Genomic DNA, 25,590 nt, shown 5'->3' with positions numbered 1-25,590 from the left:
CATGAAATCCCCAATTCACTTTGAACAGCAGAGAAAGCCTATATTGCTCTCTTTGCATCTTTGAGAAGAGTGTCTCTCGTGCGCCTAGGGGGTTGGCACACCAAGATGCAAAACTCTGAATCCAGCAGCTGGCACGGGTGGGAATGCCAAGTTATGGTGAGCAAGAAGCCAAGGGGGGGAGAGGTGGTTCTACCAGTCCGAACAGGCACAGAGAGGGAGGAGGCGGAGTGGGGGGGGCTCACAAGTAGAGAGAAACCAGTTAGTAGAATGCTTGCCTAAAGTGTTCAAAGTTGCGGGTTCCATCCCCAGCTCTGCACACTCTAATCACGGTGGTGCGTGCCTCTAATCCCAACACTTGGGAGGCAAAAGCAAGAGGATCAGCAGTTGAGGGTCATCTTAGATAAACATCCAGTAAGAAACCAGCCTGGGCTACATGAGGTCCTGTCTCAAAACAAGACAACAATAATAACACAAAGCTAAGAAATAGCCTTCCACAGACCACCCGTGAGAATCTATGAGAAGACTGAAAAAACAAAAAAAATCAAAAGAGTCCAGTTCTTTCTGAGGGGTAGTGGAAGCTGATTTTCTCAACGTGGAACCCAGCCTAGGGAGAAGGATTGTTACAGAACTTTGTCAGAAGCACTTGTCGCCAGGGTCAGTGATCTGTCGGCCCCGTGCCCCCTCAGCAGAGGCTGAGGTGACCGAGCAGATGGGCTCTACCAGCTGTCCTCCCTTTCCCAGTCCCCTGCCCTTATCACTGTGTGCACCAAGCAAGCCTCAGCCCTGAAGAGGGCAGGAGGGAGCGCGGCGACCGACATGAGATCACCTTCCTCCATTCCCTGTCAGGGATCTCCGAGCATGTGTGTGTTTCCTTCCAGAGACTTCTCTGTGTTTGTCCCCTGAGCCTCTGTCACCACACCAGAGCTTCCAGGCACCTCCCTGCCTCCAAGGGTAGCACACTGCACAAGCCTGTGGTGAGCTGAATGGCAGGCACCCTGACATAGCCACCTGGAACTCAGCATGGGACCTGATTTGGAAGCAGTCTTGGCAGAGCTGACCTCCATGGTTTGTAATCCCAGTGATCCAGAGGCTGAAGCAGGAGAATGGCTACCAATGTGAGGCCAGCTTGGGCTGCATTAGCGAGTTCTAGGTCAGCCCGACTGCAGAGGGACGGAGTGTCTAAAAGCAACAACGATAATCTTTATAGATGCCGTGCACTGAGATGCGGCCAGATTAGGATGCAACCAAACTCGGGTGCCTGGTGTCCTCATTAGAGGGGAGATGCACCAGATAAAGGCCTTCTGCTAACAGATCGTTCAGAGTGATAGGCAGCAAGTCCGGATTGCCAAGCCCTGGCCTGGAAGAAGCCTCCTTTGGAGTCATCAGAAGTGCGAACCTGCGGATGCTCTGCTTCCAGGCTTCTCGTTTCCAAAACTGGAAGAGTGGGGGAAAATGTCTTCCGTGGACGTTAGCAGAATGCTGATTCATGCCTCGCTCAGTCAGTCTATCTGGGCATCTGGGATCCGGCCTCCCTTTCCTGCCAGCTGCGAAGAACACCACTGTGTAGACAGTTTGCCTCCTGTTACCAACTGTTAGCCTTTTGTAGTCTTCTCTTTTCTTTCTTTTTTTTTAGGCACTTAATTTTTTATTACATGTATTCATTTATTTATTTGAGCTTGCATGCACATGTGTGTGCATGCACATGCTTGCTGTGGCACGTATGTGGAGGCCAGAGGACAACTTATGGGAGCAGGTTCTCTCCCTCCACCGTGTGGGTTTGAGCCATCAGCTCTCCAGACTTGGCAACAATCACCTTTGCCCATTGGCCATCTCACCAGTCTCCTTTGCAATCTAAATGTTATACAGGCTAGGCTCAGGGACTATCTGTGCAGACAGCTCTGTGCAGACTTGGCTTCTATCAGGAAGCGGAATCCCTGGTCCAAGGATCCGGAAGTACATTAAGTGCATTTAAATGTCTGAAAACTAAAGGAACACCCATCTGAGGAGATCAGAATAATTTATGTTTTGGCAAGAAACCTGGGAGAGTTGTTTTCTTTGGCTCAGTCTCTTGTTTTTTATTGCCTTTGTATGTTGTCGTTCATGTTCCAAATTAACGGGAGTGAGCTACAATGCCTGGACTTTCCTGTGGTATCACTACAATGCAATAATGTTATTCTTTGCTGTTGTTTTGAGACAGGGTCTTACTACATAGGCTACACTGGCCTGGAACTAAATGTGTAACCCAGTCTGGCTTCCATCTCAATATCCTCCTGCCCTTGTCCCTAGTGCTAGGATTATAGGTGTGGGACACTGCACCCAGTTAAAATGCAATAAAATTCTTTTAAAATTATTTTATTACATTTTTTTGTTTTTAGGGTTTTTGTTTGTTTGTTTTGTGTGTATGAGTGTTTTGCCTGTATGTGACTGCACACCATGTGTGTGCCTGGTGTCTGTGGAGGTCAAAAGAATGTTGGATCTTGGAACCAGAGTCACACAGCAAGCAAGCAGGAAACCACTGAACTTAAGCAGATGCAATCACAGAACTCCACAGTGCAGGAAGAATCTGGCGGCAAAAGAGAAAAGCCACATTCCTCCAACCCAGTCATCAGATGCAGCTAAAAAGTCTGAAGAAGGAAGGACTGAAGGAAGGAAAGAAAGAAGGGAAGGGAGGAGGGAGAAGGCAGGCACGCAAGCACGATCTGGTTCTGGTGAGACCTGGGCATCTTGCAGGTTCAGAGTCTGAACACAGATTCTATGTGTTTAGTTTGAGTATATCAGCATAGGCTAGCCCATCTCCCCTGGCTGTAGCCCAGAGCCTCTAAGTCTCTAGTCCTAGAGGAGAGCAAATCCACTTCAGATCTGCTCAATTATGTAAATCTGTACACATATGTATGTATATACACATATATATTGGGATTTTTATTTTATTCTTTTTAAAAAAAATTTTTTCGAGACAGGGTTTCTCTGTAGCTTTGGTGCCTGTCCTGGAACTAGCTCTTGTAGACCAGGCTGGCCTCGAATTCACAGAGATCCGCCTGCCTCTGCCTCCCGAGTGCTGGGATTAAAGGCGTGCGCCACCACCGCCCGACTTTATCCTATTTTTTGAAAACTTTTTTATGATTTATTTATCTTTATTTTATGTGCATTGGTATGAAGGTGTCAGATCCCCTGGAACTGGATTTTCAGACAGTTGTGAGCTGCCATGTGGTTGCTGAGAATTGAACCCGGGTCCTCTGGAAGAGCAGTCAGTGCTCTTAACCACTGAGCCATTTCTCTAGCCCCCTATTCTATCTTTTTTTTTTAATTTCATTTGGCTTTTCAAGGCAGGGTCTCTCGTGTAACAGCCCTGGCTGTCCTGGAACTTACTCTGTAGACCAGACTGGCCTTGAACTCACAGAGATCCACCTATCTCTGTCTCCCAAGTTTTTTTGTTTAGTCAGGAAGGAACAGAGCTCAGGCTAACCTCCAATTTACTACGTAGCCAAAGATGACCTTGAACTCCTGATCTTCCTGGCTCTATCTCCCAAGTGCTGGGATTACAGTTTAAGTGCCACCATGTCCATAATTTATTTTATTTTGTTTTGCGTTTTCGATGCTGGGGATTGCACCCAGGGCCTTATACACACTAGGCAAGTGTTCTACCACTAAGCTCATCCCCACCCTTGATTTGTTTTTAAAGAAAGCTTTAAGAACTATTTTAAACATTAATTTTTCTGGAAATTTCATGGGTTTTGCAGGCAGACGGTCGGGGTTCAAGACCTCCTCTACCTCCAACATCTGGCTCAGCCTCCTTCCCCTACACCCTCCACCTCCTCTTTCTCCTGACAGCCATGCCTCACAAGGCCGGGTCAAGAGTTCAGAACTCCGACGCTATTGTGGCAGTAAGCAACCATGTCCATTTCCGTGGGCAGAGAAAGGAGTGCCTTTCTTTCACCTGCCAAGAGGGGAGCGGCAGTCAGCAAGACCAAGCGCAGCGTGGCCCGTCGCCCAGCGCCCAGCATCGCCCAGCGTCGCCCGCCCCGAGAAGCAGCCCAGGGAACCACTTTCCTGCCCGTAGGGAACTGCGGAAAGCACCTGGCTCGAGTCCAGCCTCAGCGGGTCCAGCTGGTCTGCAGCCTATGCCTCATCAGTCACTGGCGCCTGGGACAGCCCCTCCGGGGAAGCTGTTGGAAAGAGTACAGAACATGCCCACCCCGTGCAGGGGGAGGAAAAGACCTGAAGAGAGAGGGCTACCACCTTCTCCCACTGTGGGACCTTGGGGAAGCCCCTAAGCAGCTCCTCCATCCATCATAAAAGATCCTCCCAAAGCCCCCCCCAGGGCCTTGAGGCCGCCACAGAAAGAACGGAAGGGAAGGTCTGCATGTCTGTAATTGGGGTCAGTGAGGGGCGTTTTGTTATTGCCCTTAGACCCAGCAGGCAGCAGAGATCTTGAGGTCAGTTTCTTCATCTGCAGTACCAACAGCCCCACGTCACCTGATGGACTCCCCGAGTCCTGAACTGGTGTCAGATGCCTTGCCAGGCACAGCAGCATGGAGAAGCTCCCCTCAGACCGCACTCCCAGCGAACAGCAGCATTCTAGCTAAACCGCGTCCCTGCTGGACCTCCGCCACTGCGGCTATGAACAGCATTGTCATCCTGCCTAAGAGCAGAGTCAGAGAAAGCCACCGAATCACCGTCGTTAAGATGGCATTGTAGCCCAGCAGATGATAAAACGGTGCTAGCCAAATTCTGGTCTTGGCATCCCGAGAGCGGGTTCCAAATACATAGTTACCAAAAAGACAAAACGAACTGAGCTCAACACAGTGGGCAGGACTTTGACCTTTTCATTTGATACAGTCTCTTGTAGCCCAGGCTAGCCTCGAGCTCACCACATAGCCAAGACCTTGCCCTTCTGAGATCATCATGTCTCCACCTCCAGAGTGTTAGGATTATAGGCATGCACCTTTATGCCAGTTTCCGCAGCGTTGAAGATCAGACCCAGGGTTTCATGCATGCTAGGCAAGCATGCCTCCAACTGAACTACTTTCTAACCTAGGAGTTCCCAATCAATGGAAGCAGGTGGCTCCTGGTCAAGGTCATCATTGCCATCATATCTTGTAACACTAAGCAGGTTGAGCCTAGTTCCCAGGGGAACCAGCACCTACTAATTGTGTGAAACCAGCCAGGCTAAAAGCAGGCAGTGTTGATTTTTTGTTCAGGGATGAGGGTGGACTGAGGCAGCTGGCTCAGCACCTAGAAGAGCGTAGAGGGCAGGAGCAGCCAGCTTGGGAGAAGTGGACAGGGAGTCTCCAGTCTAGCATCGAAAGCTAAAACCACAGTATGTGAGTTCAATTCCCACAGACCTGCTGCTGGCTGCCTCCGGCTCTCAGGTGGTAATAGTCCCTGTCGTCTGGTTGAAGAGAGGATTTGAGATCCCGCCTGTTTACATTAGCACTGGGCATGGCCCAGTTACAGCTGTCATTGTGCACAGGCTGGGGTCAAGGTTTGTCTTCAGCTCCTCCAGACCTGGGTTCCACTGTGGGCACACACTTGTCTATGTAACTTTGCCTGGACTGATCACATCAGAAAGGTACAAAGTCTCGGGGACACCCTGGCTTTGTCCTCATGTCCTCTGGGACTTTCCTCTGCAGCTCACCAGCCTCTCCCAACTTGCTTCCACTGACAGGGACCTCAGCAGTCACGAGGCAGCCTGCTCCGCATGCCGATAGTTAGTTCTCGGCCCTGCTAACTGCTCCTCATGAAAGCCAGCTTTCTTGCCAGGGACTTTCCAATATGTGGAATCGACCCATTTATAAGTACTAGGAATCCCCTGAGCGGAGCCGAGTCACTCCTCCAGCAAGGCTGTCCCAAACCCGTGACTCCCAACCTGCTCCGAACAGATGCTGAAGACTGAGCAACTCCTCAGTGCCCAGGGCGGCAAAGTTGCTTGCTGCAGGAAGCTTGCTTTCCACAGACCTAGACAAATGCTCATGGGTATCACCCCCCTCAATACCCACAGAATCCCTGTAGGAAGTTTTTGTAAAATTGTGGATTTAAAAAAAAAAAATCCCAACACTTGGGAGGCAGAGGAACATGGAGCTCTGTGAGTTTGAGGATAGCCTGGACTACAAAGTGAGTTCCATGATAGCCTAGGCTGTTACACAGAGAAACTCTGTCTCAAAACACACACATGCACACACACACACATGCAAACACAAATGCAAATGCACACTCAAAACAAACGGAAGCTAAGATCTGGAAATGCAGCTCGGTCAGTAGAGTGCCTGCCAGCAAGCACCAAGCCCTAGGGCCAACCCTCAGCACTGTGTCACCTGGGCAGGGTGGCCCAGATGACCCCAGTGCTTGGCGGGTGGAGGCAGGAAGGTCAGCATGCAAGGCCATCCCCAGCTTCGCCCTTGAATCATTTTCAGCACACAGGTCAGGCGCATTGAGCATTCGTGTTGCTGTGCAACCCCGTCCCCACCCTTCTCTAGAACATTCTTAGCTTGCAAAACTGAAACTGTCTCCACACTCTGATCCTCTCAGTTCCCGACATTCTACTTCCTGGTTCTCTAGCCCGGTGGAATTAGGATCAAACAGTTTTTCAGTTTTTGTCCTTTTGTATTTGGCTTATTTCACTTAGTTTCACTTACTGTGATGTCCTCAAGGCTCATCCATGTTGGAGCATGAGTATCTCTGCCTATCCTGGAACTCGCTCTGTAGACCAGGCTGGCCTCGAACTCACAGAGATCCGCCTGCCTCTGCCTCCCGAGTGCTGGGATTAAAGGCGTGCGCCTTTAATGCCCAGCTCATTTTCTTCCTTTTTAAACCCAACTAGTATTCTCTGTACAGACATGTCCCATTTGACTATGGATGGTAGCTTGCTTCCTACCCCTTGGCTAACAGGAAAGTGAACATGCTATGAACATGGCTGTATAAATACCTCTTGGAGACCCCACTTCCAATTCTCTTCGCATATATCCAGATGTGGAATTACCGGTTATGGTAATACTTCCTTTGTTTGAGGAGCGGCCAATGTTCCCTTGTACTACCAACAGTGCCTGAGCTTCCAATCTCTCCATATTGTTCTCTGTCCCCCACCCCATCACCAACAGCCATCTTAATAGCCATAAGGCAGTCTGGGGGATATACCATTTTCATGCCATTGTATGGCTCCATGTTACGGGTGCTGCAGACAGCAGGTGAGAAAACTAGGATTCAAGCCCAAGGCTGTCTGCCGCTGTCCAGATTGCTGTCCCATCCTTACTGCACAGCTGGTCAGTGTCCACTGGAAGGCTCCACCAAGGTGCAAACTCCACCCAGGGCCTGCCAGACTAGGGAGGCGCTGACGGCATCAGAGGAGACTGTTCCCAGGAACTGCGAGACTAACTCTAGGCCTCACATTTCCCTAACCAAGGCAACCCTGAAGCCAACACTTGAGCCCGGGCCCGCATCTTGGGCAGGTGGGAGCTGGGCCGAAGGGCTGGCTTAGTCACCTGATGGGCCAGCTGCTGCCAGGTGAACCCTGGATTATCATTCAGTCAGAGAGCCTGACTGTCATGCAGATCCTAGACTCTAGTGGGGTCACTGGGGAAGCTCGGGGCCAACCAGACATATCCATGCCCTTCCACATCCCTGCCTTCATGCATGATCACGGGTAGTTGGAGCCGTCTGGGCCTGCCTCGTTTCTTCATCTGTGAAGTGGGAGAGACTCACTGGAGCTTCGCAAGGAGCCACGAGCATGGCTTACCTACCACAGCTGCCTTCTCCCATGCCGTCCTTGCCTACCCCACACGACTAACTCATGTATTTTATGTCTGGCCCTTGTAGGCCCATATTTCTATACGGTGGCAGCCAGGCGCTAAAGCCATAGGCCCGATCCGAAGTGATCACATAGCCCTGCAGACAGGCTGTCTCTGCCTAACAAAAGGTCAGGATGTTTGTTGCTCTTTTCTTTGTAATTTGGAGGATGCCTTATAGAGATGCTGATTCAAGCCTATGTGACAGCTAGCATTCACAGCAGACAGGTAGATGCAGACGTGACAAAACGCCATTCGCCTGGTTGCCTAGGAGACAGAATGCTGGTGTATCCCCCCCCCCCCCAGTTTATGTGTTGGTATAAAAGATGTTTGGAGAATAAACACGGGGAGATCTTCAGGAGGAGAAGCCTGAGATGCCCTTCTGTGATGACCATGTAAGCTGTGTCTGATTGCTCCTTGTGCCTCCGTACCAGTCCAGTTAGGAAAAATAGTTATCTATGTTGGGGCCCACGGGCTCTAACAGGCCCTTACCACTCTGCCCCTCCCCACTGAGACTGACAGAGGCTCGAGGTTAAGGGGTCAGTCTTTTGGGTGACTCCTTTGAGGACACACACACCTGGTGTCCAAGTTCCAGTCAGTTTCATAGAGATACAATAATTATTTCAGGGAAATAAAGGCAGAATCACAGGCATGTGCCACTGTGCTGTGTGGAACATAAAGGGTTGGCGTGCTCTAAATTCATCCACCTGCAAGGAAGACAGAGCCCTGCATTTACAGGCGTCTGCAAACCACACTGTCAGGAGGGGGAAGAAACACACCGTAAAGGAGAGGTGTGAACAAGTGACCCTGGGCGTTCACACAGGCACGCTCTCGCTGCTCCAAGTGTGGCTGCCTAATCAAAGCATTGGTAATCATCTCCTAAGGGTCTGGGAGAAACATCCAGCATGTTGGGCTCCATATCAGGCCTCCAACACGAGAACCCACATTTTAATTCCCTGGTAACAATTCCTGTCCAGTTAGAGTGTGAGAGAAAAGCTGCACAGGCCTGGAATCATAGGACTCAGGAGCCTAAGGCAGGAGGGAGGTGAATTCACAGGCCAGCCTAGAAATACTTGTGTATTTCTGAATTAGCATTTTAAAATAATTACATTTATTTAGTGTGTGCTCAAATGTGTGGACGTGTGTGTGCACGTGTGTGTGTGTGTGTGTGAGTGTGAGAGAGGCACAGAAAGGGACACACAAGACAGAGAGAGAGAGAGAGAGAGAAAGAGAAGGGGGGGCAACTCTCAGGAGTCTGCTTTCTCTTTCTACCACGTGGTTCCTGGACACTGACCATCAGGCCTGGAGGCAAGCACCTTTGCCCTCTGAGCCATCTTGCCTGCCCTGGATAGGTATTTCTTATAATCACGTATAATAAAAAGCAGTAAAGCTGATAAGAGGCTTAAGAACTGGTAAGATTGAAAACTAACTCGTACAAGAAAAACAGAAGAAAAGGTTCCGTGACTTTGGACTTGGTGATTGTTTCTCAGGCAGAATAACAAAACTTGTAGGCAGGAGGGCTGGCTGGAGAGAAGGCTCAGTGGTTAAGAGCACTGGTTGTTCTTCCAGAGGACCTGGGTTTGTTTCCCAGCAACCACATGTTGGCTCACAACTGTCTATAACTCTAGTCCCAGAGTTTTGGCTTCTGTGGGCATTCAGGCACGTGGTGCATAGTCTTGCATACAGGTAAAAACACAACCTTACACATTAAAAAAAAAATGCAGGTAGCCAAAGCAGAAACAGCCAAGTGAAACTACATCAAAATTTAAAATTTGTGCATCAACTGACATGGGATTAATTTTTATCAACCAAGAGGCATGGATAAAGAAATAAGAATAATTTTAATTAAAGAATGAAGCCGGGTGGTTGTGGCGCACACCTTTAATCCCAGCACTCAGGAGGCAGAGGCAGGCAGATCTCTGAGTTTGAGACCAGCCTGGTCTACAGAGTGAGTTTCAGGATAGTCGAGGCTATACAGAGAAACCCTGTCTCGGAAAAAAAAACAAATAAACAACAACAACAAAAATGAATAAAGAAGATGTGGTGTGTGGGGCGTGTGTGTTTGTGTATGTGGGACACACCCAACAGTGACAGGCAGTGTGCAGAACGAAGCAGCCGTGGCTGGACCTAGACGACAAGGGGTTAATACCTGGAATCTATAAAGAATTCCTCCCAGTGACAACTTAAACAACTTAATTAGAAGATGGCAAAGGGCTTGGATAGTTTGCTAACAGTCATAGGCAGCATGCATATGAAAAGGTCGCTAGTCATTACGGAGACATAAATAAAAGCCTTTCCGAGACACCAACACATGCATTAGGGTGGCTGCTATCAACAATGACGGCCAGAACATAAACTTTGATAAGAATGTGGAGACAGGGGATCCTTGAGCAGTGTCTGGTGAGGCCTCAAGAAAAAACGAATAGATAAGCAAAAAAAAAATGTACATGTATACAGACACACACAATGGACTATCGTTCAGCTTGGAGAAGGAAGAGAACCACGCGACACTGTCCAGCTGGAGAAACCTTGAGGATATTTTGCCCAGTGAAATGCACCGTTCACAAGAGACTGCAAGTTCAGTTAGAGGAGAGGTGAAAATCAGAGGGAGAAGTAGAAAGATTGTCCCTAGGAGCGGGGGAAGAGGGGCTGGGGAGTGGCTAAACGGGTAGAGTTTCTGTTTGGCAAGATCAGTTGCGTAAAGGTGTGCGTATGCTCAGCACCACTACAGAACTGTAAACGGAGAAATGAGAAACTGTCTGCAAAGAGACACCAAGGACGCAGGGAAATCAAAAGACAAGGGGAGCGGGGACATGCTGGCTGTTGATGTGCTGGAAGGAAGGGATGCTGGAGAGGATATGTGAGCAGCCAGACCAGACACGAGCTGGGTTCCTGCTTGTGTGATCTCGTATGGCTGTGTGCTGTGAAAGCCGAAGGGTCAGTACCTCCAGGAAGCTTTAAAATGGGGGGTGATCTTCCTTTGTGACTGCCAGGAAGTGCTCATCTGTCTGACTTTTCAGGCCCATCACCAGGACCTTCCTAATTAAAGCCATGTCCTAACCTAGGCACATCCCCCATCCTGGAGAGGGTCCCAGGGCCACCATGCATCTAGAGCATGGAAATCTCTGGGAAGCTTAAGAGGCAGGTTCCCAGGCCAAGTACAGCTCAGGTCCCAAGAGATGTCCCGTAGTTGAGGGACATGGCTCTCACACACAAGCATGCATGACACCAGAACACAGAACTCCCTTGGGATTGTTCCAGGCCTGGGGACCAAAGTTCTCAGATTTCCAGATTCAGGAAACAGACTGCACTTTCAGGCATGATGTCTCTTTTTCCCAGAGCCAAGTCAAGGAGCCCCAGGACAGTGCAGTCTCAGGGGCAGAGCTTTAGAGTAGAGATGGCAGCAGCCGTGGCTTCCAGAGACCTTCTAAAGACTTACAGAATTGCTATAAAGAAACTCCTTGTCCCAAGCTGTCACCTAAAGAGATCCATGTGCTCTGGTGGAGGGGCTAGAACCAGATCTCCAGAATCCCAGTACCTAAGTCTCAGGGCATGCCTCCTTGTGCCAGGCCTTTCCTTGGGCTCCCAACCTCCACAGCTCTTTATTTTGGGTGTCACCAAAGCTGAGGCACGGTAGAAGGCTGGCTGCGTTCCAGGTTCCCAATGCCATCCCACGTCTGGAAGCTGTCAGCACAGGATCTCAGGGAGGTCAAGTTGCAATTCTCACCTCGCCAGTGTTCTTCAGTGTGGCTCCCACTGACCCACCTCATGTCTTCCCCCGCCCCTTTTCCCTGGCCCAGCTTGGAAGCCCACCAGAATCTGTCATCCTAGCCCAAACTCACTCAGCATTAGCCCTCGGTGTCCCTGTTCCTTCTCCTAGTCTCTGCTCATCCGCCGCTAGGCATTCTTCAGCACAGAGCTTTCCTCAAGACCCAGAAGACAGGATCACCATCCCCACTTTCTACACACAAGCTCCATGCCTATTTCAAAAGCAGAAGAGCCCCTACTTACCTTGGGTTCCCAATACTATGCCCACCTACCCTCACCAGTTTGTTGACTGAGAAGATGAATGCATTTCTCTGTCTCTGTTGTTTATTCTGTTGTTTATACCTTCCCCAAAGCTTTGATGATAACAGGCTAACTAGCAGATGTTTACCTGTGTTGGCTCATGCCAACCGTGCACAGGTGTTCACATTTCCATGTCACCGATAAGGCATCTGGGGACGTGGAGTAATGGCCCATGGCCTCCCAGATGTAGCAAGTGGTGCAAACTGCAGGGGGATCCATCCAACCTATCTGGTTGCAGAGCCAAGGCTCACTATGCTGCACCACATGTATACCCTGCAATACCCCACAGCAGCTGCAGTGTGGGGACCCGAAGAGGCACCTACGGACTTCCTGAGATTTCCCACTTCTCCGAGATCACTTAGGCCTACGTGTGGAAGATGGCTGAGATGGTGCGGTTTGAAAGGGATGTCTGTCCACCATAAGTCTTGGGCATTTGAATACTTGATCCTCAGTTGATGGGAATATTAGGAAAGATTAGGAGGTGTGAACTAAGTGGAGGAAGCATGTCACTAGGGGTGGGCTCTAAAGTTTCTAGTTAGTGAGTTCACTGCCTCCTGCTGTGGATCTAGATGTGAGCTCTCAGCTGCTGCTCGACTTGCCTGCCACCATTCCTTTGTTCCGCCATTATAGAGTCTCATATCCCAGAACCATAAGGCCAGTTAAATCCACTGGTTACAGTATTTCACCACAGCAACCCAAAAGTAACTAATACAGAAGTGAAGGATGATATTCCTGATCTGAAAGGGAGGGAGGGAGGCCAGAGCCAGGGGTCATTCAAAGGAGGTTTGAGACTTGCAGCCAATTTTCTGGCCTCAGGATGGACAAGAGGTCAATAAAAAAAAAAAAAAGTTCTCTATCCATCACCAAGCCTTTATTCAGTTCAGAGGGCTGGAAAGAACATGCCCTTCCCAGACCTTCTTATCCTGCTCAGCTTGGTAATGGCCCAGGGACAGTCCCAGGCTGGAAGAGCCCTCTAGATGCTTCTGGAACATGAGACATGTCAGACGCACTGTGAATACCACCTCTCCCAAAACCCCCAAGAAATTTTCTAATCTCTATTGTACATTCAAATCAAGGAACAACAGACATTATTAGATAAGAATTCAAGATCAGTCAGCTATGTGCATACTATAAACCAAGCTATTAAACACCATATAACACTGCTCCCAGTTCTTTCCTGAAAAATCCCCCGAGAGGGAAAGTCCCCACTCACCCCATCACAGCATCAAGGGCCCAGAAATGAATAATTATGTCCTGTAACTGTTGTGAGGGAACTAACCCACGTACGATGTGAGTAGCATCACAAAAATGCCCTTGCCCTTTGCCCCAAGTATTCGTTAGTATTCATTCTGGGTGGAGAATACACTCTGGGGAGAAGGAAAAATAACAGTGATGATAAAAAGTCCAGAATATTTCCACAGTCCTCCCTGAAAGTCAAGTTCCAAAACCATCGAGAAACAATTGAGCTTCACAGGGAGCAAAGACACTGTGAGTTAGGTTTGTCAGTGTCGCAAATACCCCCTAGATGGTTATACCAGGCATAGAGGCAGATACACGCGAAGTCTGAAGCTAGCCTAGTCTACAGAGTGAGTTATAGGGCAGCCAGGGTTACACAGTGAGGTCCTGCCTAAAGTTTTAAAAAGGGCAAAATGTAAAAATAGAACTTTATTGCCATTTCAGAAACACTGGCTCCCCTCTGCCGCTCTTCTGTGTGTGTCGCAATGTCAAGGGCAGAGAACCACTGTGTGTCATTCCTTAGTCACTGTCCACCTCTCTTTGAGACAGGGTCTCCCACTAGCCCGGAACTAGCAAAGCAGGTTAGACTGCCCGGCCAGTAAGCCCCAAGGATCCACCTGTCCCCACCTCCCCAGCAGTGGGATTGCAAACATGCCACCATGCCCAGTGTTTCTTCACACAGGTTCTAGGGAGGTACCCAGGTCTTCAGTGCCTTGCAAGCATTGTATGGACTGACTTCTTTCTTAAGCCCCATGTTTTCCAATCTTTTAAAGATTTTTTTAAATTTTATTTTATCTTGAGGCTGGTCTTGAACTTGTTAAGTAGCCAACGATGACTAATTCTCCTACCTCCACCTCCCACGTGCTGGAATTACAGGTGTGCACCACCGTGCCAGCTAGCCTCAATTAACTTTTGACTAGGAGGTTCATACAAGCAATAATTCATGCACATAGCACATTAAGATGTACAGACCTAAGGCAATCTGCCATTCCCAGGAAGCCAAAACCAATTCAGAACGTGGGTTTGTTCACTGACAAAACTCACACGGCCACACAGGGAAGTTAATTTGAGTTATATGGCTCTGTTTCTCTCCAGCAAGGCTGCTGAAGCAAAGGTTAAAGACTAAAAGCCTGTAGCAGATAGCCTATAGCATTGCCGAGCTTCTTAGTCAGCACCCTCCTGTCAACTCCAGCTCAAGTCCCTGATGGGAGAAGCACCCATCAGGGACTGGGGAGGACAGCAGCCGTGTGAAACCAAGTCCCGAGGGCCGTTTCCCTGCTCACCTGCCAGAACGTGGGCTTCTCCGGACTGCTGGAAGCTTCAAGCTGCTCAGGGCCCGGAGCAGGTGCCTTGGAACTGTGGCAGCAAATGTCATGTGGGAGAGGCTGTGACGGCCCCTCAGCCTACAATCCAGTCTTCCCGTCAGAGGGTGGGGAACACAAGCTACAGCAGCTCAGACTTGATTCTAGAACGGGAGCCAGCAAGGGCTGGGTGGGGCGGGGCCATGTGGAGTAGGAGAGAGCCTCAAACACAGCCAAGGCAAGGGGACAGACAGCCCTGAGGGTGAATATGGGAGTGTCTTTAGAATTCAATCCTCGTTTCTCTGTATATTGGACTGGTTTCTAGGGACAATTCCAGGCCCTCTCCAGAGTACCCGAATCAGACAAGATTCTCTCATTCTAACACTGAACATAGCTGACGGTGGCTAGGGGAGTTTGTTGGGGGTCTCAATTGCTGAGCACCTAGTTGACCTGTCTACAAACAGGGAACTGAGCTGAGTGGTTTATCTACCCAAGAATCCACAGCTGAGGTCTAACCACAAAGCCTGAGACAGCCCTCATAGAAATCTCTGGACTCTCAGCCACAACTGTAGACCCAGTCACTTTTGCTTATCTGGTAGTGGTTGACCAGGCTGAGTGGCTGGCTCTATGTGGCAGGGGCAGCATCACTTTCTTTGCTAAGTTTTCATAAACTTTTTCTTTTTTAAAGTAAGGTCTCAATGTAGCCCAGGTTAGCTTCAAACTTGCTATGTAACTCAAGCTGGTCTAGAGCTTTGCTTTGGAGTGCTGTGATTCTAGGTGTGTGCTACCGCACTGCCCTAATTTTATGATTGTATTTGGAATAGTTAGGGGTAGCTATCCCTATTCCTCAAAGGATCCTTCAGCCCTTCCACCACCAGATATCACAATGGTGGTGGTGGTGGTGGGAGTGTTGAAGGTATCAAGTTACCAAACAAGGGAGGGAGCTGTGCTTTCCTCAGTAAGGGCCACTCACTTTACATCTGACTCCAAGCTTAGTCTGGGAATCCTGGACTGGACTGGACACAAGGGCTTGCCCTATTCTAGATGCTAATGAGTGTTGTTCAAGAAATGCTTTCTTAATTAGATTGAGAAAACTGGATTCCCTGAACTTGCAGCAAGACAATATGCCCACACTGGAATGTACCCAGCCAATTCCCCACCCCCACACCCCCCTCGCAGTGGCCATTCTGGACCACACTGCGCAGGCCCAGCACAGCTCTGCCAAGGCGTTGTCAGGCAGAAGAGGTAGAGATGAGGACACAGCCACAAGACAGCACTGTGTGCTCTTGGGTCTCTTGACCCGGTGTGGTTCCGTTTCTAGGCTGGTAGTTCAGGATGGAGGTGGTAGCTGATCTAACAGCCAGGACCACCCTCAGGACCGTCAGCGCTCCTGTTAGCAGCTACATTCAAGCTAGCGGATTCCACTGTCCAATGCTTTCCCAAAGATTTCTTTGCCACATGGCCTCTCGCAGACATTTTTCAAGGCTTTGTGGATAAAGCTGTCTTTCTCTAGTTACAGCACCAGCTACTTAAGGGCAAGAGTCTGTGTGTCTGATAGCACCAGTCCAACAAAGCCCAGAGCAAATCTGGTACTTGTCTTTATCCCCATGTCCTGATTACATATTACTATGGACTTTCAGAAGGAACCTATGAAATTCTTCATAAACCTTATCAAAAGCAACTCTGGCAAGATGGTTCAGGCAGTAAAGGCACCTGCTGCCAAGCCTGACAATCTAAGTTTGACCTGAAGGTTCCATGTAGTAGAGAAAGGACTACCAGCTGTCCCCTGAATGCACACACCTACACGTATCATGCACATGCCAATATATGCCATAAAATAAGTAAAATGTAAAGACAGAAACCAACAAAACCTTATTTCAACATTTTTGCTCATAGAAGGGGTCTGCTGGGTGAGTCTGTGTGTGGTTTGCAAACGAGATCCAGACAGGGGCCAGAAAGTGGCAGGCTGTCTCTGGATTCTGACTGTCCGGGTGGAGGTGAACTGAAGACAGCCCTTTAGCAACCTCAAAGTGAACCTCTTTCCTGAAACTGTAACTTCCAACTTCAACTAAGTACTTGCTATTTTGCTCTTAACAAGTGCCAATCACAGCTAATGAGGTCTAGGTCACTTGCACAGGACTCAAATACTACAAAGCAAGGTTCTTGAGCGGATACTAGCAGTCTATGTAGACAAGTCCCTGGGTCTGAATGACAGGTTTCTTACTGGCTGCCTATTCTGCCTCAATTTTTAGATGCAGGATTTCCTGATTTTTCCTAAAAGTTCCCAAGCTGTGTCTTTTTGACCTGAGGAAATTAGACTCGGCCCTTAAGTTCTGAGACTCAATGTTCCATGCTTCCTCACTCTGCCCCATCCTCAGTGGAGGCTGTCAGGTCACCGACACTCTCCTCCAACCTGGTGGTAGAACAGACCCAGGATAGAACTGGTGCTCATTACTCTCAGTGGCCAACATTTCCAATGCTGGCTTTTCAAGCTTTCCAAGAGACAGCTCTGGCTTGTGCTGGTTCAAACTGACAACCAGCTAATACTGTTGCTTGAGTTCACTAGAACTCAGGTCCCCAGAAAAACAACAGCCAAGCTTAAGAGCTCAGAGTCTCTGCCATGTGCTCTCCAACAGTATTTTGTGGACAAGCTTTCAAGAGATTAAAGCATTCATAAACTTAAAACATACACATGTACAGTATTTCATATGTAAATGACTCATGCACTCATGCAAACATGGCATTTCTACTTTGAATAGAAAAACAGAATTAAGGAATTAACAGATCCTGAAAGTTGGGTAGATGAAAAAATACTTCAGCATTTCTGGCTCTCAAAAAAAGACTGAGTTGAGAGCACCCTGCCTCCTGGACACCCGCCCTCTCCCTGTGAAGCAGCAAGCCTAGAGTACATTCCCAGCCCGAGCAGCTGTCCTGAAAGCAATACATCTACACAAACCAAAAACAGCAACATTCCAGGCACAGTCCAACTCGAACCCCTTCCCCACAGGAATGCTATTCTTGGCAAGACATCTTCTAAAGGAAGCAACATCTGCAAAGGCCCTGCCCTGAGGTCAGGGAAAAGCTGAGGCAGTTGAGCAGCACTGCGTCCGCTCTCAGATCCCAGTAGCAGGGGATTTAAAGGGTAAGAGCAAACCTACATGACCCCCCTTTTCTCAATTTCCCATTTACCTACTTGCTCAATCCACTGAGCTGGCCATGGTGGTATTCTTAAATAATTCAGTCTCACCCATTTGCTACACACTTATTAAAGTTTGTTTTAAATAAGGGTACTTTATTTTGAGACAGGGTTTCTTTGTGTATCCCCTGGTTGTCCTTGAACTCGGCGATTCATCTGCCTCTACCTCTCAAGTGCTGGGATTAAAGGTGTACACCACCAGGGCCCAGCAAAACTGAGATTTCTAATGCCAGACCCAGTAGGTTATCAGAAACCCATCTATACTAGAAAGCTGGGAACCAGTTCACATCTGCAACTCCAGCACTCGAAAGGCAGAAGCAGGCCAGCCTGACTCGCCTACTGCTTTTGTGAGGCAGCCAGCACTAGAGTGAGACCCTATCTCAAAAAGTAAGTCATGTATAACCACTCCCAGTCACGATTCTTACCAGATGAGAATGCAGAAAGTTTAGTCAATTTAGGTGGGTGAGTGGAGAAATTCAACTTTTATTATACACCGAGACCAGCAGTGAGTATGGGTATCTCCAGGTTCAATGTGCTAAAAAGCTGCCTTAAAGATTAGGGCTTTCCAGCTGGGTGGTGGTGGTGGTGTATGCCTTTAATCCCAGCATTTGGGAGGCAGAGGCAGGTGGATCTCTGTGAGTTGGAGGCCAGCTCTGGTCTATAAGAGCTAGTTCCAGGACAGGCACCAAAGCTACACAGAGAAACCCTGTTTCAAAAACAAACAAACAAACATCAAAACAAAACAACAACAACAAAAAACCCCCAAAATTAGGACTTTCCATAAAGTTGGCCAGTTAGAGGAATTTCCAATTATGGCTTGAAGAGTTCTGAAACTAGGTCACTTGGGGCCAAAAGGGTGGCAGTAGGTAGTCCTTCCCAATGTACCCACTCCTCAAGGCCAATCTGCAACCTGGCCAAGATAAGTGCTGCAGATACATTCTCCCCCAGGCAATCCATGTGTCTTTCTAGGTAGGGCCCATATGATTGTCTCCAGGGGTATATGAGTTCATCTGTGCTCAGTGACTCCTAATCACCAGACTCAAAATTTTGGCAGCCACTTAAGCAAGCACTGTGAACTCAGACTCCTCATCTAGGAATCATGCATGCCAAATTTAAAACTTCAGAATAGCAAAGATCTGAGGGGAAGGGACAGCAGCCCTTTACAGTATCCAAGAGTAAGGGGCTATGCTCACATGGTTGGTGAACTCACGTTTTATCACTGCAGCAAAGAACAAAAACAGGCTTAAGAAACCACTAGTACCAAGATGTTCACATTTAGTTATTGCTCCAACTTGGGCTCAAACTTTTCTCTTGAATTCTCATACCCCAGAAAAAGATACACTGATGCTGGCCACCTTAAAAATTAGTTTTATATATCCGGGAGGGTTCAGAGGGCAGAACTAAGCCACACTGCAACCAGCATGGCTGCACCTTAGCTTGCCTCCCTCCATCTCACAAAGCAACATTGTATAAAACTGTATTTACAGGAAAACAATGAAAATTAAGTGTGTACAAAAGTAGACAAGAGCCAGAATTTAGGGATGGCTTTGGGAATAAGGAATACTGTGCTCCACCCTGAAGCACAGGGCCGCACATTATGTCGAGGAGCGGACCTCAGTGCCAACTGTAAGGAGAACCAGTTGTTCCAAAGGAGGAGCTGAGGGTGCAGAGCTATTGGCTTTAACATTGCAGTCTTAATTACACATCGCCTTTCTCCTGCCATGCGGCAGAAGCCAGACAGCAGTGATAGGAACAAGGGGGGGGGTGGGCGATCTGACAAGCCCCCAGATGAAGATGGGCTCAGAAAGCATAACGGGTCCGAATATCCTCAAGCTTCTTGGACACTTCAGGTGGGGTTCGGTCGAGCTCTTCAGAGACATTCTTCTGCTTGTTGGGCTCCATGGAGTTGAACTGCTCACAAAGATCTCCATCAATCACATTCTAAGACATGGGAGAGTCAGAGAAGGACAAAATTAAGATGTCCAAAGAAAAAGGCACATACTATGAAAATACTCATGTTCACACCCGAGTAGCCATCGTTTAGACTGGAAAAACCCAGTGCAGCTTTGTCTCTGACTACAGTCTGCCTTCTAGGAAGGATTATCACCACATGCCCTTTATCAACCCATTCCTTTATATTTCTCCACTAAGGGACGACTACCTTCCCCCAGCCCCACTGGAATTAAACCCTGGGCTATGTGCATACTCAGCAAATATTCCACTACTGATTTTCAAAGATAAGTTATATAAATACCCCAGTTTAGTCCAGAATTCATGATACTCCTACCAGCCTTCCAATGCTCGAATTATAGGTTAAACCACTACACTGAGCTAGAACTACCTACTTGATTTAAAAAAAAAAAAAAAAAGAGGCCAACAGAAAAGGTCAGTGAATGGGCTTAGGATTCCCTTTCCAACTTACCTTAACAGGGAAATAATAAGAACGAAAACTGAGGTGGTCCCGTCCACAAAGAGGGGGATGCTCAGACCGCAGGTGCATCTCAACATGCTGGAAGAAGTCGTGGTCCTAATGGAAGAAACAGAATCTATCTCTAAGAAAGAAGTGATTTCAACTGTTGGACTATGCTTTCCACAACAAAGTACAGACGGGACATCAAGCTTTTAAAAGCCAGGGTCTCACTACACAGTCCAGTCTGGTCTTCAACTTGAAATCATCTGGACAGTGGCCTACTGAGTGTTGGCATTATGTGCCACCATCCCCAATTCCAAGTCATTAACTCTTGCCAAGCAAACATGTCCCATAAGACATCAATCTCAGTTCATCGTTCCTGGTCTTTGGATTGCTGCTTTGAGGCTTTGGGCTCAGAATATATCCCCGTACCTACATCACGGCATAAAGGACCTTCCTCAAAGAACTCAAGATTCTGTTTCCTAGGCACATTCAACACCAAAAATCTATCTGAGAAGAATAAGGAAAAGGCAATGTGGGAACTCAACCTCATGAGATGTGAAAGGGACAAGGATGCCAATCCCTCCAGACAACGTGGTATAGACCAGTGATTCTGAGCCTCCAGGAATAAGTGTGGTCTTCTGCAATGATAGCACTGTCTCACCGACATGATAGTTCATGATGACCTCCGCCTGCAAATCAAAAACAGTTTGGTAATCCCCTCCCCAATTCTGCTCTGTATTCCTAAGAGCCTCCAGGCATATTACACACCTCTCCCCTTGTAGTGCTAAGAGATAGAACAGTGGGCCTCAGGCATGAATGCCAGGCAAGTACTCTACCAACTAAGACACATCTTAGAACCATTTGCCAGCCTTTAAAACCCAAAACAAATCTAAAGATGCTTTAAATTTTTTCATCACTTAAAACTTTGTGTTCCAAAAGCACAAAGTTCAGATAGTTTCCAACCATCAATTACCATCTAAAAACCTTTTTAGATAAGTACAGGTGAGTTGTGTTATACAGCACATTTCGGAGTAATTGCACACAGGATTCTTTCAAAAGAAGGAAAGAAAGAGAGAAAAAGAGGAAGGAAGGAGAGAAGGAAAAAAGAGAGAAAGAGAAAAGGAAAGGAGAGAAAGAAAACCATTAAACCACCACTATTTTAGGTCCCAACAACCATAACAGAAAAGAAAATTTTGTTTATAAAGATGGGATGGTGATATGAACCTTATGAAAACCGCAATATCCATACATTACAGATGAAGGACCACAGAAAAGTATTGGGTGTGCTTTCTCTTGGGCTATTTCTGCAATCTTACCTTCTGTGAAGCCCCATTGAGCAAGCCCCGGTCCCACAGGGCTTTGTTTCCAGTGGGATCTTCATCAACCTCATCGTTGGTGTTAGGTGGAAGCCTCACCTAAAAAGGGATACAATCTTAGACTGGGTCTTGTGCAAGCCTACCCAGCTCACCAAGCATGTTTGCACTGGGTCTTAGCGAACAACCTAGACAGAGCCTGTCTCCTGTTGTTTAGTAGTGAGAAGCCACAGAGAACAAGGCACAAACAAGAGTTCAGCACTGCTAAGAACAAAAACAGACCACAAAATGTGTAAGAAATCAAGCTGGCTAAAAACCATCTATCAAGAGTTTGGCAAAAGATAAAAAAATAAACTTAGTTCAAACTAAACTCATCTTTGTTTATGAGACAGTGTCTTACTATGCAGGCCTTGTAAGACTGGAAAAAGACTGAATTTTATACCTATACTTAATTTTCTGTATTAGAGACTTTAACCTTTGCTCCTTTGTTTAAACACACCACAAACTAAGCCAGCTTTCCCACATGTCATGGTCACCAAAAGAACCAATACCAACTCACCACACAAATGTTGCCAAACTTGTCTGCCCCAGCCACTGTGTCATAGTCGAGAAGGCTGGCGGTAGTGACCCATCTGGGGTAGGTGTCATCAGCAAAGATAATGAGCTGGTTCTCGTTACGCTTGTAGCGAACCCAGATGAAACTTTCTTGAACATCAGACACAATTACCCTGTGCCCAATAGTCTGGATCCCAGATATGTAATTGGCAATATGCTAGGGAAAAACAAAAATGACGATTTGCATAATCCTTGAGTTCAGAATCTATTATCCAGAACCTAAAAGTCCAGGTTTCCCCAACTACAATATACAGTCTGCAAACATTAAATAACAGTCTATAGTTAAGTACCCAGAAGGTTTGGGATGGTGGTGGGAATAGGGTCCCGGAGTTTAAACACAGGGCCACACACATGCTAGGTATGTGCTCTACCACTCGGTAACAATCCCTAGTCCTTGCTTAGTTAAATTGTGTATGTGCACATGCATATGCACATGTGGAAGTCACAGAATGGCCTAATCAGCTCTCTCCTTTCACTAGGTTGGTCCCAGAAATCCAATTGTGTTTGGAGGAGTCAAGAAATGAGATCATCTACTGTCTCTTTTTCAAGATACTCCTAATGAAATGATTTTAAGGATTGGTGCCACCATCCTGCCCACAGCAGTGCATTTACCTTATTTTCACACTTTCGAAGTAACTTCTTCTTCCCCAGATCATAGACTCGTAAAAGCTTCCCCACACCAATCAATACCCTGCCCTGGAATGGGGCAATGGCAGCAGGGACCTCTTCCACTGGAGTCTATGAAAGGAAAAGAATGTCATGGCAGCGTTCAGAGAACACACAGCCAACAATATACTCACTCAACTCTCGACACATAACTATTTCTACAAGCGTCCATCAAGAAGACAGACAGCAAGTGTCACTTTGCTCACCACACAAATAAATCGCACATGCAGCAGTTACTCCCCACAAAACAGTGCATTTGAGTAGAAATGTCCCACACACTACATTTTATCCACAAGAGATGCTGCAAATAAGGCATACTCATTGCCTGGTGAGTGCTGCTCAGAAGCTTGTACTAGGTTGCTAACAGCATGACTAGCAGCAAAGTCAAGCTTGAAGAAGCAACTGAGGATTGTGGAGGGATGAGAATGCTACTGAAAAGTGACGCCTTAGCTTTAAGACAGAGATGTTTAACATAGAGGAGCGTGGTATTTTATATTCATTCCCTAGAGGAAGCATCAGATTCAGATACTGTTAAATAAACAAGAGAACATAAAATACTAGTTAGATTGTAGTAAAAGATAAATAACAAAAATTTACATTTTAGAGAATATATTTCAATGGCATTAAATGTATTCACACTGTGCGTAATCACCAGCATCATGTACCGAATGTTTCTTGTTCTCCCAAACTAAAACTGTTCTATTAAAGAGTAACTTCCTTGACCCTGTTAATTCTTCAGCTGATGATGAATTCTAGACATGGATTGCTGCCTGCTTAGTAACACAGTAAACAAGGGGCCAATTCACTGTGTTTCTCACCACTGTAGGTGGTGAGAAGCCAGGCTTCCTGAGCCAAGCACAGGAGTATCACTCAAGCACGAAGGTCCTGGTATGTTCCACATGCTTCCCAAAGATGAATTAGTCAACAAACTACTGTCCCAAAGATTCAACTCAGTTTGGCATGGTGTTGTAATCCCAGCACTCAGAAGGCAGAGGTAGGAAGATCTTTATGAGGTTAAGTCTCACAAAGCAAGACTGTCTCAAAACAAAAACAAAACAAAACACCCAACCCCCCACCCACAAACCAAAGACCTGACCCAGAAGTTTAGCACCAAAGAGAGAATCCAGTAAAATTTAAGATCCCAGAGAATCAAAACAAAACAAAACAAAGATATCAAGCTGGTTCTTACCTTGTGTAAAAACTCCAATTTTTCCCCATTGTTCACAAGCTTGTATGTATAGACAAAGCCCCCTGCCACAGAGCGAGGGCTCAATATCAAATCCTTGGCCACACCCACTAGCACATACCAGTCTTCACCAGTGTTGGAGAACCTACATACCGCCACACTACGAATAGGCAAAGAAGGAAAAGGTAGGCATTAGTCAAAACCCCAAGAACCCTCGACCACACTACCAACACCCAGATAATCTCACATCCTACCTGAAGGCTGCTTCATTCTGTTCCAACTGGACAAGGTCTAGTGTATTCCCCTGGATAGGGTTCATCACACGAATCACAGAGGCCCACTGTCCATTGCCAGCCTTGGGAGCTCCAAAAATAGATTCAGGGAGGTTTTCATTGAGGAATGCTGCTGCCATTTCTGCAGCTAGCTCCCGCTCATCCTCTCCCGCAGCTTCCACCATTTCCTAAATGCAAAAAGCAACAAGAGATAAGAAATGAGAAGTAGTAAGTCTGTCACCTCAAACTAGGATTCCCCAGAGGCCCAAGAGTGTTGAGACAGCTCCACTGGCAGAGGCACTTGTGGTCTACAATCTGAGTTAGAACCCCAGCCTCTACAAAAGATACTGAACACCACATTCATGTCTGCACTCAACCATTCAAATACACACATACACACACAAAAAGTCAAGGAGGAATGCAAATAAGGAGATCACTAAAAGGAAAACCAAATACTAGTAGTAGTTATACATCTGAGAAGAAAGTGCCAAAAATTCCTGAAAAAACTCAGAAATGAAAACCTGTTTTCCAAAGTGTTCTTGGCTTTCCCTGGCCAAGACCTCTCCTTTAAACTGGCTATGGCTCCCACACGGCTGGTCTAGTTGGCAAATAGTTTCTGATGAGCTGGTACTATAGGGGAAATCTGAAATCTGGGCTGTCTAAGCTCAAATTCAGGCATCATATAACACAGCATATTCTGGAGGTTCAAGAACTAAAGAGCAGTTCCAAAGAGAGAGTTGAATTCTGAGTAACAGAGACAGCCAGTCAGGTGTGGTGACGCACATCTTTAATCCCAGCACCCTGAAGGTGAAGGCAGGCGAATCTCTGTAAATTCAAGGCTAGTTGGCTCTACATAGCGAGTGCCAAGACAGCCAAGACTGCATAGCAAAACTTTGTCTCAAAAACCCCAAACCAACCAAACAAAACAATAAAGTCTACAGCTATGTGTGATGGTGTACAAATAATCTCAGCACTTGGGAAGCAGAATCACCCAGAGTTCCCAGTGAGCCAGAGTTCTGGTCTGAGACCCTGTCTCCAAGCAGTGTGCGTGTGCTGGGGCAGGCTGGGGGCGCAGGAAGGAAGATAATTATAAATGTTTTAAATTTCAACTTTTCTAACAATTTCATTTTTAAAACTGCACCTCTGGAGGTCAGAGTAATTACCTCTGCCATCTGCTGCTTTCTCTGAGCTTTCGTAGCCTCAGTGTAGGCATTGTGGTCTGTTTCAATGATGATAAGGTTGTTGCTCTCAGGGTGAATGACAAATTTCCTGGGTGTGTACTGCAGTGGAAAGGCTACTTGATTGAAGACAGCACCAAGTTTCTCCAATGCCAAAATCCTACAGTAATAGACAAGGGAGTAAAAATGTCACTCACTCAGGCTAGCAACTGATGAGACGAACCATGACCAGCCACAACAAACAATTGTGGAGGCTCTAACAATGACATTAGGCAGCACGAGATGACAGCCCTCCAAGCTTAAAAGACTACACAGGAGACAAATCAAAAAGGTTTCTCTTTGGCAAAATATCCGAACTTTTCACTGCA

The 25,590-nt window shown here is 47.2% G+C and overlaps 2 protein-coding genes across 4 annotated transcripts in view; both read right to left on the bottom strand.

The window, feature by feature from the left end:
• The window catches only part of Il34 (interleukin 34), a 59,562-nt gene extending 45,029 nt beyond the window's left edge, over positions 1–14,533 (bottom strand). Inside the window, exon 1 of one of the 2 annotated variants that reach the window (XM_048437264.3) lies at positions 14,366–14,533. The gene's annotated coding sequence lies outside the window, so the exon portion shown is untranslated. The remainder of the gene's footprint in view (positions 1–14,365) is intronic. The other variant, XM_048437263.3, reaches the window with a different exon arrangement.
• A 4,398-nt stretch (positions 14,534–18,931) lies between these two features.
• Sf3b3 (splicing factor 3b subunit 3) overlaps positions 18,932–25,590 on the bottom strand; it is a 37,885-nt gene continuing 31,226 nt past the window's right edge. For both annotated transcript variants that reach the window (XM_048437256.3, XM_048437255.3), the window contains exons 18-26: positions 25,208–25,382; positions 24,027–24,232; positions 23,776–23,932; positions 22,533–22,658; positions 21,865–22,077; positions 21,309–21,407; positions 20,538–20,681; positions 20,002–20,106; positions 18,932–19,520 (exon numbers count right to left, since the gene is read on the bottom strand). In XM_048437256.3, the coding sequence (XP_048293213.1) occupies positions 19,380–19,520; positions 20,002–20,106; positions 20,538–20,681; positions 21,309–21,407; positions 21,865–22,077; positions 22,533–22,658; positions 23,776–23,932; positions 24,027–24,232; positions 25,208–25,382 (1,366 nt within the window). In that variant the 3' untranslated portion in view covers positions 18,932–19,379. The remainder of the gene's footprint in view (positions 19,521–20,001; positions 20,107–20,537; positions 20,682–21,308; positions 21,408–21,864; positions 22,078–22,532; positions 22,659–23,775; positions 23,933–24,026; positions 24,233–25,207; positions 25,383–25,590) is intronic.

Source organism: Myodes glareolus, chromosome 22 (assembly GCF_982192425.1).
Source record: "Myodes glareolus chromosome 22, mMyoGla1.1, whole genome shotgun sequence".
Classification (NCBI taxonomy): Eukaryota; Metazoa; Chordata; class Mammalia; order Rodentia; family Cricetidae; genus Myodes; species Myodes glareolus.
This window is presented reverse-complemented; position numbering and strand designations above follow the sequence as displayed.